Source organism: Ylistrum balloti, unplaced genomic scaffold (genome assembly GCF_031769215.1).
Source record: "Ylistrum balloti isolate Yb309-2 unplaced genomic scaffold, AGI_CSIRO_Ybal_v1 Utg369850, whole genome shotgun sequence".
Lineage (NCBI taxonomy): Eukaryota > Metazoa > Mollusca > Bivalvia > Pectinida > Pectinidae > Ylistrum > Ylistrum balloti.
Window position 1 is genome coordinate 3628843 of NW_026782003.1, and position 15476 is coordinate 3644318.

Here is a 15476-nt window from a genome sequence, read left to right on the forward strand (position 1 = left end):
TAACCATTCGATTAAATGTCCTTAGTTCCTACTAACGAGAGATCAAACATTGCTGACATTCCTGGCGTGGTTGTAACACGCGGTTGGTACAACAAAGAGGTGCCTAGAGTACTCGTGTCTGCACTGGTCGGCTGTTACTAGGTCATATACCTACGAGAACGATCATGTGTATACCTCACAACACAGGTTTAGTCATGTCTGATTTGAAAAGGGAAATCCCCTTCTGTATTATTTCGACTGACATGAACAACTTTTCCTTCCATTTTACATTAATGACTGTTTTGCACTATTAGAATTTATCGGGATGTTGTTGAGATTCGTGACAATTTTTAATCCTTCTTAAGAGTCCTTGGTAAATAGCACATAGAATCAAAACAACTTGTAGGTCATTGTTTTCTCGGTATAACACATGTTTGTGTCGCTGACTTCTTCGTATCCCGGACAGCCAATCAGATCAGTCGTTTCTACGAATAAGGCCCCGCCGGGGTATAAATACTTTGTTACTCCCACTGACTACCATAACTCTCATGATCACTGATCGGTACACACCGTATCTCGCTTTGTGCTTACAATACAACCTTGGATAATACAAAACGGATTATTATACCACAATTCTCAACATGACTCTACCAGACAACATCGAATGTGCTCCTGAGCAATCCACAAGGTAAGTTTCATTGAACTTTTTACCGTTTTGTTCAGTTATTTTGTCTTTATTAGACTAGCACATAGTTACACCCATCTGCTTTGGTACACCATATGACAGCTTTTAAACAATGGAACAGCTTCTTTTCACTAAATAATGACTGTAAATCTGAATAAGAAGTCTTGGGTAATTAATTTAACTTTATTGTTTTTAATCATTAAACTTAAAATTTGTATTTCTATGTCTGTAAGCAAGGCTCGTGACTGCCATATGTTTGTACCGAATAACTTTGCAGACGATCTATCGGGGTCACGAGCTATGACGACACCATGTGGCTGTTGTTACATTTGATAGGTTGGGTCTACAGTACAGAATCAATAGTAATGCTAGGACTGCCACGTAAACACTGTTTTGCTGTTTCATCATTGCTGAATAACATGTTTACTTCAAATGTGATCTTGTTTTTTTAATATACAAGCGGTATCTTTAATTGTCACACTAATTTTGTTATTGCAGAAGACCAACCGATATTGGAATGGCTCTAAGAGAGGTACTGGTCAAGGCTCTGGCCAGTAACCGCCTTACCAGTGGGGTGTTTTCCTGTGTGACACTTCTGAACACCCAGCCTGAAGACGTGTCCGTCTGCGTACTTCCAGATGTTGGACCACAAATGGATGTCACCATCAACATTCAACACAAATTGTTGGAGGCTTACTGTTGGGAGAATGACATCCCTGTCCTTCGTGTTGACAGTGGAGAAAAACTCAGCTCCATCCTGAAGTCCACTGCCGCAAATAACAACGCCTCCGAGATGTCCGATACCAGCTGTGTCCTTGTACAGGTAGGCATCACTTGTATTATTGTAACTCAGCACTTTATACTGTGTAGGTGTTCAACTAAACTGTATAACATGTTCCGTCTGCTATGTATAGATAACCCTCAGTCTGACGTCATATTCCGGGAAACTAAATAATTCTACCGGGATATTAACTGGTAATCAAAACGAGCAATTCTCACAGTCACAACCCGGATCTTATTGCAGTTTACAAAGAATGCTTTAAAGTTATAGTTTCATGTAATTCAGACAATAAAAAGAAATAGATAATTGAAAATTGTACTTATAACCTATTATGTGATGACACATTGCAACAAAGTTCTTATGTTTTTTCTAAATTTTGTCTTTCCAGAATCCTGTTACATCTACAAAAGACGATTCTCTCATTAACAAATTCTATAATGACGTGATGGCGAGCGATATCTATCCACGCCCTATCATCCAGCTTCCAGTCTGACCTGTACCTGGTCAGTAACTTTGACAACTGCTCAGGAAGCCCATCCTGAGAAAGATCAAAAATCAAAAGTCATCTTGACTAGACGAGTATCGTCTGACCAACGACCCAGCGTTTGGTCCCCGATAACTCCATGCTTGATCAACGTCTTCTCGGACATTTTTGGGTCAGATAAAGTCATCCCCACGTGAGACGCGGCCAACCGTGGCCATATCTGGACCAGCCCAGAAACACGTGGAGTTGTCTGACCCCGTCCCGGACAAAGAAGAGGATCATTGGAGTGTGCTTATTCACATGAATCGCTAAGGACACATTATCAAAATGCTGATCTCGAGCCGATAATCACAAACATCCCGACAACCGTTAAGAGTTAACGGACTAACTCCATTGTCACATGATCATATGGACAGCTGTCGCGTTTGAAAACAACACAACAGGCGAAGGTGTTTGCCTTGGATTGTCATACAAATTACAACCAACAATTTGAATATGTTAATCGGACGTTGAACTTCCATTCATATGTGTTTGCATGGCAACACATTTTGCAAAAAGTAACGGAAGTGCTTAGAATGCATCTCGCCATACTGACAGGTGCTTAGAAAAGACTCGTAGTGAATATGAACATTAACATATATGCATATTTCATTATGTTCATTATGTGTTTAATTCATATATGATTAATAAAATCACTTGATTTCAATACTATCTACTTGTGTTTTGTTCACAACTTTTACTATACACATCGAACAACAGATGTGACATTCATATATACGCTTATAATGAATATTTTTCCAGTCAATATCTATAATATATATATAGCATTTCTGTTGATCATATAGAACATTGATTGATTGACTGACTGACTGATTGACTGATTGATTGGTTGATTGAGAGTCAGTATTATTATAATCATGAAATATCTTTATATAAAACCTGGGATTATTTTTTAAATCCTCAAGAAGAAACATATTATTTCAAACCGCACTTCAGGACTCGCCATATATATCGTTGACAACCTGCAATTCATAATGGTAATGTCAAGGCATTGCTATTTCTATAATTATATCCTGAAACAATGCAAACAAGATAAGTTAAGAGCGACACTTAACTTAAGAATCGACAAACACAGGAGTCATCCAGATATGTTGATAATACCCTGAAATAAATTAATCAAAGCATTATCGACCGGTTAACTAAAATAAGACTGCTTCATCACAAACTATATGTGTTAAAAATAGAATGATAATCGGTAACAGAAAGAGGTATCCATATAAAATGCATGATCCATATAAAGATTGGAGAAACTTTGAAATTTGAGCACTAAAGATTTGGGTATAAGTGTCTCTGACCTTTGTACGACTGATCACTGACACCTTGTTTAATGTATTCTTAGCTGCAAGCCGTTTTGACTGCTCTATATATTATATATGTATCATAGGTCAGGTTTGAGAACTGAACGGTTTGCACTACTTTACCTTATGAAGTCGTCTTCATGTTGGTCTCTATGAATTAACCAACGTGTTTCTTTATCAAATAATGAATTACTGAGCTGAAAAAAGCAGGCAGGTGAGATAGTTCACCATTGGTCGGTACATACCCAGTCGTCCTCCTTGTGGTAGGGTTTGGCTACCAAAGAAAAAGAATACTATAGGGAGATACTGCAACACTTGTCTTAGCCCTTTATGATATAAGTAGGTACCGAAACGCTGTGCTAATAAAACATCTGTTATATTATGAAGGAGATATGTCACTGTATGATTCTTTTTTCTATTTATCTTTAGTGTCTAGTTTCAACAATTTGTGTTGGGAAATCCCCCAGGCATAGTACGTTCTTAGAATAAGGAAATAATTTGTGTTATTGCGATAGGGGTCAGTTCAAAGAAAGATATTGTTCAATGCATAGTATAAGAAAATTGGAAACTGTAAACATGTCCTGGACTTAAAAGGAGAGTCAATTATATTTAACAGAACCTTTATAACATTAATGCAATGACCAGGTATTGCGAACATGTTTCTAACATTATATAACAATATCCCTAGGCCATAGAGTTCATCTAAATATACTATTTGTACCACTGGAGCTCCCACACTAAATGCACTTCACCCCTTTGATGTACAGACGAATTATTTTCTGTCTGCCGGTGGTCGTATATCTATCTGGTAGTGTTTGTTAAAGATTGATGCATTATTAGCTTTTCAATTAGGCTTCACTCAGCTACAGCACAATACTCCGTCTCTCTCACTGACAGAGCTGCCAGCGAGCTATTTCTGGTGCAAGAAAACAGATATTAATTATTTATGGCAAAATTTGCATTTGATCATGAGATACGTTGCGCAAATCTCAAGGTGATCAGTAGAGATATATGTGTTAAGCGGTCTCTGTGTGTTTAAGATTTCTCTGCAGATGTGCATGCAGTAATGATAGTGTTAAATAGCTAGCTGGTCCATGCTCTAAGTGAACTTGGCACAAACTGTCTATATCACAAGTCACAGGTTTCCAATGCGAGTGTAGTTTAGTTATCTGTACTACAGGAGAGTCCTAAGTCTCTAGTGCAAGTCTTCTTTATTTTCTGTCCTGCAAGAGAGTCGTAGGTTTCTAGTGTAGTTAAGTGTCTGTAGTGTAAGAGAGTCAAGATTATCAATAAAGACAAACAACTGGGCAACACTCCGTGTCATTTGTTGCCGCGCGAATGCGGGGGAGTTCCATGAAGATTTAAAGTCACGTCTGCTTTGTGTGGAGTAAATAAGAAAATAAATTTCCAGCTTCTCTGTCAATGAATTTTATTGGGTGCTGGTAAAAAAGGCAGTAAAATTCAAGCCGTATAGCGATGAAATAGTATTTGCAAAGATAGATAAGTGAATGGAATATCATATTTGTGGAGGAGGACAGCATAATAAGTATGACCTTGTAATTGTCTCATTATTTCTCCGCGCCCCTCATTTCTTGACTAGCAGCAGAAAATTAAGAAATCAATATATCTGTTATCAATTTGTTATATCATAATCATGTTATATAACGCGACACAGAGTCCTCAAACTTACATTATAGCTACAGTCTGCAGTGTGGGAAGGTTATTTGCCTTATCCACAAGCCTAGAAACAGAAACTTGTATATATTTATTTGCTTGATAGCATTCAATCGACAGGATATCAATCTAAACTACGTTTTTTTCTCGTCGAAATCAAAATATCAACAAGTATGTGACATCTTATTACTTACAGCACGCAAGTAAATCTAATTATATATCATATGTCAGAGTACATGTACAGATAATTCCTACCCGCATTCAGTCTGTCGGGGTTATTGGTAGAGTACTAAGAGGAAAAAACATTGATCGGTCGATATAGAGTGAGGCGGTAAGGGGTCACTTAGTACAGTTGGATGTGTTTACTTCATCGGTCCTCTTTATAACCTTCTTCCACAGCAGAGTGGTATGTGTATTAAACAGGTAGTTACTGTTGCTGCTGATGCTGGTGAACCCAGATGAATATTCGCCGGCCAAATGTACCTATGTGTGTATGACTCAAGAACAGGAACAGTGACTGATGAATCACTCTGGTTTCACACCAAACATTATTGATGATTAAGAGCCTATTCAAGGTTCCGCACATATCATTAGAGTAACAGTGTTTTGTTATAGGTTAAATTTATTTATTTTTTGTGTGAACTTACACATGTGTCACATCAAGTATTGAATTCCGAACATTCCACAAATAGTTTTATGACTCGATGGAAGCAAAATCTAAAGTGTGATCATGACAGTTATTTATAGAACTTCGCCTGAATCTAGAATGTCAGATATGGTCATTTGGTGATAATTGCACTATAATTTGCAACTTTAAAGACATATTTTTTAAAATTTATTTTATATACAATTAGTTCAGTTTGGTTACATAATTTGTCTAAAAATTTAGCTATTGACATGTATCAACTTAATGAAATATGAATAATGAAATATCTTTTTGATGGAAGTACTTGTCTCGGCAAGGATCTGTTTGAGTTGTTATAAATCGTGTTTAGTCTCCTGCAGAACAAAAGATGTAATACAGAGTTATATTTGGTTGAATGGTTATAACAGACAAAATTCACAGAAAGTATTGCCTGAAAATGAGTAAAGATTGCATGGCTTGTTCCTCTGTTGATCCCTACACATGTAATTCAAGTGTCCGATTTTTAATTCGACATGGCTGGCTTAAAATTCTGTAACGGAATACTTTAAAGTAAATCCCCGCAGGCACTGTAAAGTATGAAATTATATCAGTTGTAAAACTACACCCGAGTGGTTAAAATCATCGACATTTAAAAGGCCTGTCTATTGTTAGCTTAAATGATACTTCATATCTCTCTAAATTAATTACAGGATCGGATATATATTGATGACGTTATAGTTATTGGCATCTACTTTAATCTATTACATCATCCGATAGGTTTAGTTAATTTTCGTTTTAGCAGTAGATAGCTGAGTGCCTACCGTTCGTGGACACACAGAACATTTATGGAATCCTCTTTAAACGCAAACGGACTTGTCACCCATGATACAGCAGTTTTACTGATCCCTGTAATGAAGTCGTGACCTGTATGTCTAAAGGCAGGTCCTTTCTGTGTTGTAATGATTATTTATATAATGTTGCCGGCGGGTCGAGGTTAAACAATAAATACAAGTAGTGTGAGCGATAGGGTGCTTCCTCGTGTCAACAAAGGTAAGCTAGCTTCCTCTTGTCCTGCTAACAGGGAAAACCCCCTCGCGGGAATTTATACTTCCTTTTCTGAATTCCACGAACAAGTGTGTTGGCATTGTTCCTAGTCTGTATCTACTGGCTGCATTAGGTAGATAAAAACACTAAGCAGACAATATTGTTTTTTTTTAAATGTCAGCGGTATAATTTGGTGACGAATGGGGTAGGAAATAGAGATGATAAACACTCGGCCTTGATTCAATTATAGTGTGATATTGATATCATTCGTGGTTATTAATCAGAGAAATAGATCTCAAAGTTATAACTATCAACATCGTATGGAAATTAATGTCTGAATTATAATTTTAAAAAACTGATTGAAGCAATCACCAAATTGCTAAATAACTTGGAAATAACAGAAGATATCTAAAACCACTGGCGACCGGTTTTTAAACAAAAGACAAACATTATGACAATAGTGCAGCTGTTGTTTAGGTATTTGTTAAAACATGTTGTATCACTGTTGCTGTCAGCGTTTTTCGTTATATCATCAACCCCGCCCTACCATCGCAATATCTCCGATAGACTGTTATTGTTATTAATAGACCCACCCGACGATTAACATAGATGGGGGAGTATATTAGTGCTGTGACGTCAAAACACCTCACGGAGACAGAATCAGACCCCCTACCTGTGCGGACCACTGTAGGTACAAGACCACAGGTGAGTACAGGTGAGGTATTGTTGAGGGTTAGCTAGAAATATATAGCGTATAAATCATATCAGCTTGTTTGGCTACAAGCAGTACACCTTTTGAAAATAAGGAAATTGTTACCAGAAATACACACTGCGGCTTGAAATAGCCTTAACCATAGAAAATGGTGATAACATTTGCATATTAATCAGGTGCGCGTACACAGCAAGAAGTGACAGTTGACGATGGAACAGAGGAGGATGTTGTCCAAAGATAAGCTACTGTATTCAATTATCCTATATTTAGACATGACCTTTATGTGTTTGGAATTAATTGCAGGACCATAACAATATTGTTTATTTGTTCAAACTAATCTGAACCCGATAACACACGACATATTGACCTGGCGATGTTTTATGTAATACAAACATAAACAGATAAAAGTATGTTTTAGTAAATTAACGTTAAATTGACCTACAATATCCAACTTTTTGTCAACGAACACGTGCCCTTCGCAATGGAAGCGTAGAAGAGGGATCTCCTCATAGGTTTTCCACGAGCACTCGTGGTTCTTCCCTTCATATGATCCCTCGAGCGCTTCCCTCAGGACCAACAATCGTGATTAAAATATATCATATTTTTTCACATTTATCATATTTAATTTCAGTTTGCTTCCAATAATATATGCATATTATGTTTGCACCTTATGTCACTGTGTAAAATGTCTTCTTAAAACTGTACATGAAACAGGATTTATCATGATGGTAAATTGGTTGAATCTCATCAATATTAAACAAGACATAAGCTTGTCTCTTATAAATAACATGAAATATTACCTCTATAAACAACGGAAAAATGCAAAAAAAAAAATACAAGTCACAACTAATATGTACATATTCGTCCACTTGCACGAAAATGGCGCGTGTTTTTAATAAATGTCATTAAACCATGTATCCTTCGATTTACCTGTATTTAAGGTTTAGAATTGAACTTATAACATTTAAAGCAAACAACATGGCATGCAGACATGTGTCTCTGTACACAGGGACTTGGTGCCAATTTCCAACCCACAGTCCATATATCCAAGTCCCTGTGTCCTAGTACACAGGGACTTGGCGCCAATTTCCAATCCACAGTGCATATATCCAAGTCCCTGCGTTTCTGTACACGGTAATTCTTTTTAACCCGTTTCAATTTGTCAAGACTAATTATTTGTCTATTAAACCAATCAGTTTGCTGTTCATTATTGAATGACATCTCTTCTTCGTTGGCGGAATGCTTATTCACTCGGCATAAATATTTAAGAAAAATATAACATAGGATGCTTTCTTCACAATACGGTTTCCGGGATTGCGAAAAAAAACAACCCAACGGATCCAACAGTAAAGCAAAATTTAACAAAAAGTTTTTGAACAGTTCATAAGGAAATTGGAGTTTTAATTGCGACTGGCTCTCATTGTTTAATAGAGTAAATCTATATATAGAAAGTAAAATATTTGAACCACAGTTGTCTGACTTATGTGAGAGAAACAGGGTAAAGGGTGCAAATGAGAGACATCGTAGAAAACATTACATTTGTCCTGATGAAATGCAACGCTATGAAATTATAACATTCCGGGATCAACTACAGATTTGTGTTATTGTTTACGTACAAAGATACGTTTCAAACTCGCACACCCTCGCACTCACAGACGTTGACAAGGACCCGATATACTCTCGCTCCTGGTGTTGTATATACACTGATAGACAAAGACACAATACACTAACTGGACGCTTTGTACTAGAGCGTACTTAGCGGGACAAGCTGTGACGGGTAGGGGTCTGGGTTTACACAGTACAGCAAATGATACACCGACTGCTTAGTGAGAGTTGATCCTACAATTCAACACACATGCCAAAGTAGTCATCAGCTCCGGTGACTCAATACACCAAAAGCTTGCTTTGTTATCCCCCGGACACGCTACCTTCAGAAGCACCACCACCTATATCACCTCGTGGTTACTCGGATTATGTAGCGCTCCGGACCGGTGTCGGATCCTTTGTACTCGGATTAGATAGCCGGGTGCTCGCGGGTAAGGGTGCTTGGTCCTCAAACAAAGGCAATGTGAGCCCAGGCGTGGTCCATCAAGTGTGCGAGGACAGTTAGTAAAGTACAGCTGGTAGATCACTCACACACGAAAGTACATATTAAATGTGCACTCAAGCTGCACTAAGATTAAAGTACAGATTACCGCATTCGACATAACTGGTATGGGTTCCGGTACAGAAATATATCTCCGGGTGGAGGCTGCAATGGGATCTCCACAGTTTTTGGCACTTAAAGTTTCGTATTGTTATGAAAACCTGGGTGGGAGTATAGCTGGAAAGTATCCCCATCGGTGCGTGGATATGAACACAAAATATACCCATGGTTAAAGGGTGGGAGGTAATTGCTACCCGTACACTGGGGACTATGTAGGATGGCGGTCTGGGAGACTGGTTATACCAAAGCTAAGGCTAGGTGGAAGGGCAATAACAGTTACCCTGGGGTATTTTTCCAGAGACTGGGGTGGATGAAAATTTCCCAACCGTGGGTAAAGGTGACAGGTTAAGAAGGAATTGAACGGCTTTGTGCAGTTTTGTCATATTATAACTTGGTTAACTGCATGCATTCCATATTATACATAAGTTAGGACGATGCCTTGCCTTATCTGAGGCTAGGAAATTGTGGATTAAATTTGTTGTTAAAGTACTTATGAATGTACAAAAAAAATGAGAATGCAAATATGAAAATTCCCGGAATTCTTCTATGTGTTAGAAACTAGAAGGGGACGGTAAAATTATACTGCTCTGTGTGTTGTTACAGCGGCTGGTTCTTGGACTATCAGGGTCAGAGCGGTAACTCTAGCAGGCCTCCTCAGCAGCAGTATCTCTTCTTCACGCGTGTCCCGCGCTCGGCAGCAGTCTATCTGGTACCTTTGATGTTTCAAAGTAACTACCGAGCTGTCTCGGTGGGAAGGGGGGATCCATTACCTATACGTGCATATTACAAAGGACAGCCTACGGGAAACATGTAACATGTATCATAAATTTGTATGTTATCACAACACCAACTGCGATTTCATTTGTAGGAAATTGCATCCTCGATACTCCAGTGGTTACGATCACTTTCGCTCTCTGCCCCGGCGTATCGAGGATGAGGAGAAAGTCGTCACATACTCAATGAAATAATGAAGTTGGAAATTTAAGATAACCTATCAAGTTAAGTGTGTAAAATGCACTATTCCAAAAATGGATTGATTCATCAACTTCTCGTCGAATATAAAATGCAAAACGCAAGTTGTATATGTTTTGTATATAGGGCCGGTCTATATCCGTGAAAGAACAATCGTTCAAGTTTATGCATACTATGCGGTACACATAGTGTGCATGCCAGCAATTAGCTGGCGTTTGATTTAAGTTTCCCACGTCTATACAAGCAAAAGTCACATTCCGGTGGGTCTGTGGTCAGGCCCGGGCTAGGGGGCGAGCGGAACTACCGTGTCTTTATTTAGCTGGTACGGGGCCCTTCAGCAGTCCCTATACACTAGTATTATGATGAGCATGCTTGTCCGTGCACTTATATCTAACCATGAGAAAATGTCCTGCCACACTTACTTAGTGAAAGTATCATGTCAATGGAATGTGTTTATTTACGTTTACATAAGATTGATAAATATTTCAAGCATTGTTTATGAATGTATTTGAACAATACGTACACATTATCGCGTGTGAACATCAAACGGTTTCATGAATCATGAAGACTTGTTCAGATGTACAACACCTGAATACTCCTTTGTATAATCCATTATAAGTTATCATGCCGCACATTACTACCAAACAAGAAGAATTAGTTGATTATCAAAATACAAACTTGGTGAACTGGACATGAAATGAAGAGTCATACTACACTGCCGAACAAGTAGTCAACCGTTTGTAGAGCAGTAGACTACATGGACAACTTAACGAAACCTGCATTTCGAAAAAATTAAATTCGAAAGCTCAGTATGCACGATACCTCTCCGAGTTGTATTATAACAGTAGTCTACACGAGATGTCCGCGGAAATCAAGATACATTTAAATGACCTTTGCGCCTCCGTCCCCCCTCGTTACCACTGCTAGAAACTGCATGCAGTGGGGGAAATCTCGTGTAGACAGACACGTCTGCCCGACTGCTCAAGTCTGCACGAGGTTAGCCTTATTTCTGTAGACCTAGGAGCATCCTCGCACACCTGATCAGACATGCGGATCGGGTCAAACGAACGCACAGCCTCTGTAGGTTCGTCAGACCACGCAAAGCGTGTCTCCAAGGCCACTAATGCTCGCTTTAATTACATTATACTCCATTGTCTGATGTAGCTCCGTTTAACTTGTTAAACATTTCCTTTATTCTATTTAGACGCGATGTCTTTGTTGTCTCGCGCCGACACGTGTGGTACAAAATAAATGGGCCGGGGTTCTTCACAACCTCAACACCTTGCCGGCACTGACTAGATATGCATTTGGTTAAAACATACATCGATCAAACAGGACGACTGACCGCGAGGTATCTCTTCAAAGCAATGACATGCTCATGTTAATGTTCTGTGTATCCAAGGTCTCTGGCCGCCGACCTGCTCAGGACAAAGAACCCAACTGCAGTTCAATACCCCGTGCGTTCACCAGGCCTTAACGGCTCATTGATCCATATGTTGCCTCAGTACATGTATATTGTAATAAGTATGACCTATATTATGCTATGTTATGTTTCGTGTGTGATTACTGAATATGGATGTGACCTATATTTGTTAAAGACAATAACTATATATTAGCCTTGATTTACCACAATATAACTTATGTAGTGCTTACATAACCAGGTTTAGCTTAAATCTCTATTACTACTACTGATGATAAGAAATACATTTAATTGATTTACATAATGAACATGATATATATATGCAAACTTTGCTAATCTATAATAGACCTTTTAAACAGTGAAATAACTCTAGGAGAAGTGAGAGAATTGTTGAACCAATCCCTTCCGACAAGTTCCCCACTCCAATTGTTACAATGACAATAATATGGATCACAAATGCCCACGGGAAGGTGTGAAGTTTGTCTCCCCGGGAGTCCACCCTAGGGAGTGTCTGGTTTTTCTACCTGTTATTAATCACTGTATACGGCTTTACACAGGTGGAAGTTTGGAGTTTGGACAAGCAGCAATTGTTATTAGCACTTTTGCTGATGGAGAGCGATAACACAGAGACCCCCTGGTGTTTATTACTAGTGAAGACGTTATATAAATCTTATATTAAGAGCCTGATCCCGACTTCTTTGTCGTTGGTTTCGACTTCTCTAATTATACCAGGAACAAGGGACAGTGACAAAGATATATATACAAAGCACAGGTAGATAATAATCGGTTATCTGGTACTAGCGCTACGACCTCTCGCTAGGAACGTTGGCCACCGTTCGGGAGTTCTTCGGTACAGTGAACTCTGCTGACACCTGCGTTTGACCAATCAGAAGGCTTCTTACAAACACACGTTACTACCCCATCTGTTACTCGGATAAAATACGTTGTATACACGTACACTAGCCACATGACAGCTACACGTTGTGCTGAGCAGACGTATATCTCACTGGTCCCAGATTTTGCTACACATTGTGCTTATTTGGATTATTACTGAACATTTGGATTTACAATTTGGATTTATTTAATTGGAAATATGACTTTCCCCGAGGATATTGAATCTACTATGCCGACCTCTGACAGGTAAGGACTGAATTTAATTTCTCATTGTATCAGTTTTAACTGAAACTAAATATTGTTATGGTAGCATGTGCATTCCAATTTAAACTTCAATACTAGTTTCGAGTGATAGATAGTGAAGTACGGCTTCTAATTGCGATAAATATTTTACTTTCTTTGCATAAATGCAATTGCACGCGATATCTGTTTCTATATTTGGTCACGAGGTTTTCAGCTGTTGCACACGACGGGGAAGTCCCTCGTGATAGTAGTGGTGTTCATAGTTAAGTCCGTCCGGCCTTAACTAGTCATGACCGGTCATGGTCAGATTACCGGCACGAGACCGATAACATCAAATATATTGTGATAATAATTATATAATGATCTTATCAGCTGAATTTAGACAAATATCACCATTATGTCATGTAACCAGAGATACGTGACAATATAATGTTGTAGAAAATGTGTGTAGATGTGATATGGATGTTAAATGATGGTAATTGGTCCAGGTCGTGCCCGGATTTGACATGCGATCTGTGAGTCACACGTGAGATCATAGGGGTATCATAATTAGGTAGTTGTCTTATGATTCACACACGAAGGCAGGTGCCCGGCTCAGTTGATACTGTTAGATAATACACGATTTCCTCGTTCTACTTCAATACTAATGAAAACTGTTCTGTTTTCCAGAACCCCACTGAAGGTTGGCGATGCCATGCAGACAGTGTTGGCGAGTGCCATGCTGGAGGGCAGAGTGACTTGCGGCGCATTTGAATGCGCACAGCAACTGCAAAAGTAAGTTTTCGAATTTATTTATTAATTAAATTTGTATTGGTCAATTAAAATGATTTCTAAAATTTGTTGAAATTAAATGAATTTAATGAAATAATTTCATTGTAGTTAATATATCCTTGTTGAATGTAATAAATCCTGTTTGATTACTGTACTTTTATTGTGGAATTTTGTATGTTACAGTGACCCTGATAACGTGGTGATGTGCGTGCTTCCTGTACACCCAATACAAGAGGATGTTACTATACAGATCCAACACACTCTCATACAGGCTTTCTGTTGGGAAAATGACATCAAGGTCATAAAGGTATATACTTTAAATTGTACATGTAATTGGCTCTATTCGGAAGAGTAAACAGCTTGTCAATATATATTTGTGACCATTGTTTGGGTGGGGATGACTTGTGTATAATCAACAACTTTATATGTCTTCATCATATCACTAAAACTGGTTTAACTTTTATCTTTCAGGTTGATACCATGAAAAAATTGTCAAAAATTTTGACTACACAGGTTCCCGAGGACAACAACAACGTGACCAACACTTGTTCGATGGATACCGATTTCAGTTGTGTCCTCATCCGGGCACTTAGTCCAATAACCGATTCAGCACTGTTGCAGCTCCTGGAGGCAACTGACCATCACATCATAGAACTTCCTGAATGAGAGTTGACCTTTGACCCACCTTGGATCAAATTCTACATCCAGGTACATAGATAAACTTGTGAATTAATAACATTTTCCCATATATTTTTTTTTTTTTTTGAAGAAAAATTTTAATCTATTTCATTTAACTATTTTTTCTTTTACATCTTTCAAGAATATTTATCTTATGTTTTCGCAGGATTCCAATTTCCTGGCCGATCATGTGATCCCCATTGCGCCTCATAGGGCCCAACAGTCGACATAGACGACGGACGTCTTCCAGACTACATGGAGGGTCCAAGAATTCTATCGTCCCGACAACCTCGAGAGAGGGGCAACATTTCATCACAGCTATTCCTGGACGGATATGGCTATCTATGCCTTGCCGCCCACGTGGATGCTAGAACCGTCACCGTGCCGGTTTAGCCTGGTGTCGTCACCTTAACGACCAGGTGTTAACTCCAGTTTAACACCTTGAAGACATGGCTGATGTCAGCGAGACGTCAGTCAACAAGCAATCACTGCTTCATGACAAATTTTGACACCTCGTGTCAAAGTGAGAAAAGAAAAGACGTGGGTTCAGTGTGATATCCTGTTCTGTGAACCAACTACACCCATGTGCTGTGCAGTGCAGATAGGGACATTGTCACGTCTAAAACTGACGTAAAGTTCAGGAATCGGAGACACGTGCAAATTAATTATTCATGTACAAACTTACGTCAGGTATTATTGTAAGGCAATTCGCGAGAGAGGACCTAACGTTGGAAGTTAAATCACCAGACATAACAGTTCAGGTGGGAACTCGCTTACTTGTACATAATACAAACTTAACTAATTTTATCATCAGTCGGAGTGAATCACTATCTCTGACGACATTTTAAGTAAATGTTAAAAACTTAAGACATTTGTCTTTTTCAGAAATTATTGAGAGTTTATCAGTATGCGTGTTTGATTGTCTTATATTGATTAAAATACACAAAAGA

At 38.6% G+C, this 15476-nt stretch overlaps 2 protein-coding genes across 3 annotated transcripts; both read left to right on the top strand.

Moving 5' to 3' along the window:
- The first annotated feature begins 546 nt into the window (after positions 1–546).
- LOC132545600 (growth arrest and DNA damage-inducible protein GADD45 alpha-like) lies at positions 547–2635 on the top strand. The gene is made up of 3 exons (XM_060209296.1): positions 547–667; positions 1163–1487; positions 1834–2635. The coding sequence occupies exons 1-3, from the start codon at positions 621–623 to the stop codon at positions 1936–1938; spliced, it is 477 nt and encodes a 158-aa protein (XP_060065279.1). The 5' UTR covers positions 547–620; the 3' UTR covers positions 1939–2635.
- Positions 2636–12951: 10316 nt separating this feature from the next.
- On the top strand, positions 12952–15476 carry LOC132545597 (growth arrest and DNA damage-inducible protein GADD45 beta-like). Of its 2 annotated transcripts, none has more exons than XM_060209292.1 (5): positions 12952–13080; positions 13747–13851; positions 14032–14155; positions 14320–14556; positions 14693–15476. In XM_060209292.1, the coding sequence occupies exons 1-4, from the start codon at positions 13034–13036 to the stop codon at positions 14512–14514; spliced, it is 471 nt and encodes a 156-aa protein (XP_060065275.1). In that variant the 5' UTR covers positions 12952–13033; the 3' UTR covers positions 14515–14556; positions 14693–15476. The 2 variants fall into 2 exon arrangements, with proteins under 2 accessions (XP_060065275.1, XP_060065276.1); XM_060209293.1 differs by lacking the exon at positions 12952–13080 and adding an exon at positions 13524–13630.

Excerpts from the sequence above, each read along its gene's own strand:
- LOC132545600 (XM_060209296.1), top strand. The coding sequence starts at position 621 with ATGACTCTACCAGACAACATCGAATGTGCTCCTGAGCAATCCACAAG. Across the intron at positions 668-1,162 it reads GCTCCTGAGCAATCCACAAG|AAGACCAACCGATATTGGAA; the intron begins GTAAGTTTCATT and ends TTGTTATTGCAG. Across the intron at positions 1,488-1,833 it reads CCAGCTGTGTCCTTGTACAG|AATCCTGTTACATCTACAAA; the intron begins GTAGGCATCACT and ends TTGTCTTTCCAG.
- LOC132545597 (XM_060209292.1), top strand. The coding sequence starts at position 13,034 with ATGACTTTCCCCGAGGATATTGAATCTACTATGCCGACCTCTGACAG. Across the intron at positions 13,081-13,746 it reads ACTATGCCGACCTCTGACAG|AACCCCACTGAAGGTTGGCG; the intron begins GTAAGGACTGAA and ends TCTGTTTTCCAG. Across the intron at positions 14,156-14,319 it reads ATGACATCAAGGTCATAAAG|GTTGATACCATGAAAAAATT; the intron begins GTATATACTTTA and ends TTTATCTTTCAG.